At 43.2% G+C, this 3,624-nt stretch overlaps 1 protein-coding gene across 1 annotated transcript; it reads left to right on the top strand.

Moving 5' to 3' along the window:
- The first annotated feature begins 351 nt into the window (after positions 1-351).
- Positions 352-1,869, top strand: LOC134805562 (uncharacterized). Its single transcript, XM_063778838.1, has one exon. The coding sequence runs from the start codon at positions 352-354 to the stop codon at positions 1,867-1,869; it is 1,518 nt and encodes a 505-aa protein (XP_063634908.1).
- Positions 1,870-3,624: the final 1,755 nt, after the last annotated feature.

Below are 3,624 nucleotides of genomic sequence, written 5' to 3'. Positions count from 1 at the left end.
TTGGATAATGACGTTATGTTTCTCAAGGAGCGATTATGTATTCACAAATATCTGAACAATGTAAATTATAATGTAAGACCTCCAAGACCGCGTAGTGGACGTCACCCGGGTTAGCGATCGTATAATCGCTATCAAGTTTGCTCTGGATGATCAATCCTGTATGAATATCATAAGCGCATATGCGCCGCAAGTGGGATGCTCAAACCATGAGAAACAAATATTCTGGGAGGAATTTAACGATCTTTTACAAGCCCGAACGAAACAAAATACATAGGAGGAGACCTGAACGGCCACGTCGGAAACACCTCAACTTCCTACCGTAGAGTGCACGGCAACTTCGGGATAGGCCAGATGAATGCGGAAGGTGAGAACATACTGCAGTTTGCAATAACACATGACCTTGCTATTGTTAATACCTTTTTTGCCAAGCCACTAAATCATCTCATAACCTACAAAAGTGGAGGTGCTAGTACCCAAATAGATTACATCTTAGCTGATCGTCCCCGGCTGAAAACCTTCAAGGACTGCAAGGTGATCCCGGGCGAGCCACTAACCTCACAGCATCGTATTCTTGTTGCTGAGTTTACAATGCCTAAACCTGTTAAGGTTGTCAAAGATAAGGTCACCAATATACGTTGGCATAAACTGGACAGGCAAGAGGGTAATTATCTAACGGAAGACATCACTATCCATCTAAAAGAAATGCAAAAACTAGACTCGACGAACGCAAAATGGGACCATTTTCGGAAGCTATGCACTGAAAGAGCCATTCATCATCTAGGCATGTCCAAGGGTCCCATTCACGACAAAAAAGACACTAAGTGGTGGCAAGGAGATGTCAAACAAAAAATCGATCAAAAGAAAATCTTTTTCAAAATCTGGCAACATAGCAAGGACGATAAAGATCTTGACTTGTACAAAGTAGCAAAAAAGGAAGCAAAACGAGCAGTTGCGCAAGCCAGAGCATCATCAAGGGACGATTTCTATACCAAACTCGAAGCAGCCATAACTGATAAAGAGATCTTCCAAATCGCTAAGCAAAGGCATAACAACTCAAAAGATACCAAAACCATCAAATACATTAAAGACAAAAGTGGCCGACTACTAACTTCGAATAAGGAAATACAAGAGAGGTGGAAGGAGTATTACTCGAATTTACTCAACGAAACCTATCCTTGTAAACCACTACCAGAAATCCCCTGTGTACAAGGGCCAATACCGAGCATCAGCAAAGAAGAAGTCGAGACCGCTATAAAAAAGATGGCCAATCACAAAGCTACTGGGCCTGACGAAATTCCAGCGGAACTGTTGAAAAGGCTTGGCGATGAAGGAGTTTCTTTTCTGACGGATTTGTTTAATGGTATTCTGACAGATGGTATTCCGGACAAATGGAGGCGTAGCTACTTGGTACCGTTTTTCAAAAACAAAGGTGATCTGAGAGACTGTGGGAACTACAGAGCAATAAAGCTAATACCACACTCTTTCAAAATTTGGGAACGCGTTATAAGCAAAAGACTTAGCCAGTTGACCAATATCAGTGAGAACCAATGTGGTTTTGTAGCCGGAAAGTCCACTACTGATGCTCTCCACACACTCAGGTTACTGATTGAAAATTACAGAGATAACAAAGCCGACCTCCACATGGTATTCATCGATCTGGAGAAAGCTTTCGACCGCGTGCCCAGAAAACTCATTTGGCATTCACTACGCGCCAAAAATGTTCCAGAATACTATATTTCTATAGTGATGGACATGTACAAAGACGTGAAGTCAACCATCCGAAGTCCTGCTGGCAATAGGATGAATTCCATGTGGGGGTGGGTGTCCACCAGGGATCAGCTCTCAGCCCGTTATTATTCAATTTGGTGATGGACCACCTCACGTCGCACATACAACGTCCACCCCCATGGGATTTGCTCTACGCAGATGATATAGTTTTGATAAGCGAAGACGTAAAAGAGCTGCAAAACATTCTAGAAACCTGGAGAGCAGCCCTGGAGGACGGCGGACTGCGAGTAAGCCGACAGAAGACTGAAGTGATGCACTGCAACTTCAGTGGTGCCAACATCCGCAGCACAATTAACTTGGACGGCAATCCTCTGAACGAAGTAACGAGCTTCAAATATCTTGGTTCGAACATGCAAAACGACGGATCTATAGATGCAGATATCGTTAACCGTATCAACACTGGATGGGTGAAGTGGCGTGAGCTCACGGGCGTTCTTTGCGATAAACGAATGCCAGTTCGTATTAAGGGCAAAGTTTATAAGGCAGCTGTGCGCCCGGCAATGACATACGGCTCTGAGTGTTGGCCACTCAAAAAAGACCAAGTCGCTAAACTGCATGCAGCGGAGATGAGGATGCTGAGATGGGCTGGCGGAGTAACGCTGTTGGGTCATGTTAAGAATATCCACGTTAGAGGCAGTTTCAGAGTAAGGCCAATCGAAGAAAAACTCACCGAAAATCGACTCCGATGGTATGGCCACGTCATGAGGCGCCCACCAGACCACATGACGAGAAAGGTGCTAGAGATGAGTGAGAAGCCTAGGGGTCGCGGGAGGCCCAAGATAACATGGATAGGTCTTGTAAAAAAGAACCTTAAAGAAAAAAGAATACCACCAGAGACGACCCAGGACAGACGCTCCTGGCGACGCCATATAAGGAGAGCCGACCCCAAGTAAATGGGATAAGGCTAGGAAGAAGAAGAAGAAGAAGTAAATTATAATGTAGTTAAAGTGCATGTTCAGATATTTTTGAGCGACCTTGGTGGCTCCGATATATATCTAATGGCGACTACACATTCATGAAGCAAATGTAGTCAGTGGGTTGGCATTTGAATCACGCATTACAGAGAGGGGGGGGTGGCATTTTATAGGGGTTGGTCACCCCTTTCAAATGACACCCGATTTGTGTCTAGGAGACGCGTAGTTTTTTTTATACGTGTTTGAAGTTACGAAATACAGTTGTCGAAAACGAAATACAGTGCCAGAGTCACCGTTAGGTACGACGACGAGCGAAGCGAGGAGGAGTGTTAGGTATCTTGCGTTCACAACACACCCGACTCGCTGTCAAAAAATAAATACAGTGGTCAAAAACATGTATACGGACAAAGTGCTCAAAAACATGTATACGGACAAAGCGCTCAAAAACATGTATACGGACAAAGTGCTCAAAAATATGTACACGAAATTTTTCAAAATTGGTTATTGAACATAACCTAATTAACTATTAATTGATTTCCTAACTTTGGGGAGGGGTCGGGGGGGTTCCTACAACAAAATGGGAGACGCCTGATTGGACGTCCTAGGTACGGCTGAAACGACGTAGTTGCTCAGTAATGTTAAAAATATCCAGAAAGGAAAATGGGGACTACCTACGTTTGTATGAAAAGGCGATTTATGGGCGGTGATCGTCCACATTCGTCAAGGCGGAAATTAATCTTATGAACGTTTTTGCTGACTGGACTGGGCTTATAAAAATAAATAATATTATTGAAACAAGTTTTAAATAAATACCTACGTAGATGAATAAATACAATCTTGCCTTTTATCAAATCACATCATTTATTGTGAAATTCGCGAATTAAGTTATCCAAATAACGGTTACAAATAAGAAGTCCCTATC

The sequence above is a fragment of the Cydia splendana genome, unplaced genomic scaffold (genome assembly GCF_910591565.1).
Source record: "Cydia splendana unplaced genomic scaffold, ilCydSple1.2 scaffold_42_ctg1, whole genome shotgun sequence".
Classification (NCBI taxonomy): Eukaryota; Metazoa; Arthropoda; class Insecta; order Lepidoptera; family Tortricidae; genus Cydia; species Cydia splendana.
The sequence above is the reverse complement of the archived record's forward strand: the minus strand, read 5'-3'. Positions and strand labels throughout refer to the sequence as shown.

Excerpts from the sequence above, each read along its gene's own strand:
- LOC134805562 (XM_063778838.1), top strand. The coding sequence starts at position 352 with ATGAATGCGGAAGGTGAGAACATACTGCAGTTTGCAATAACACATGAC.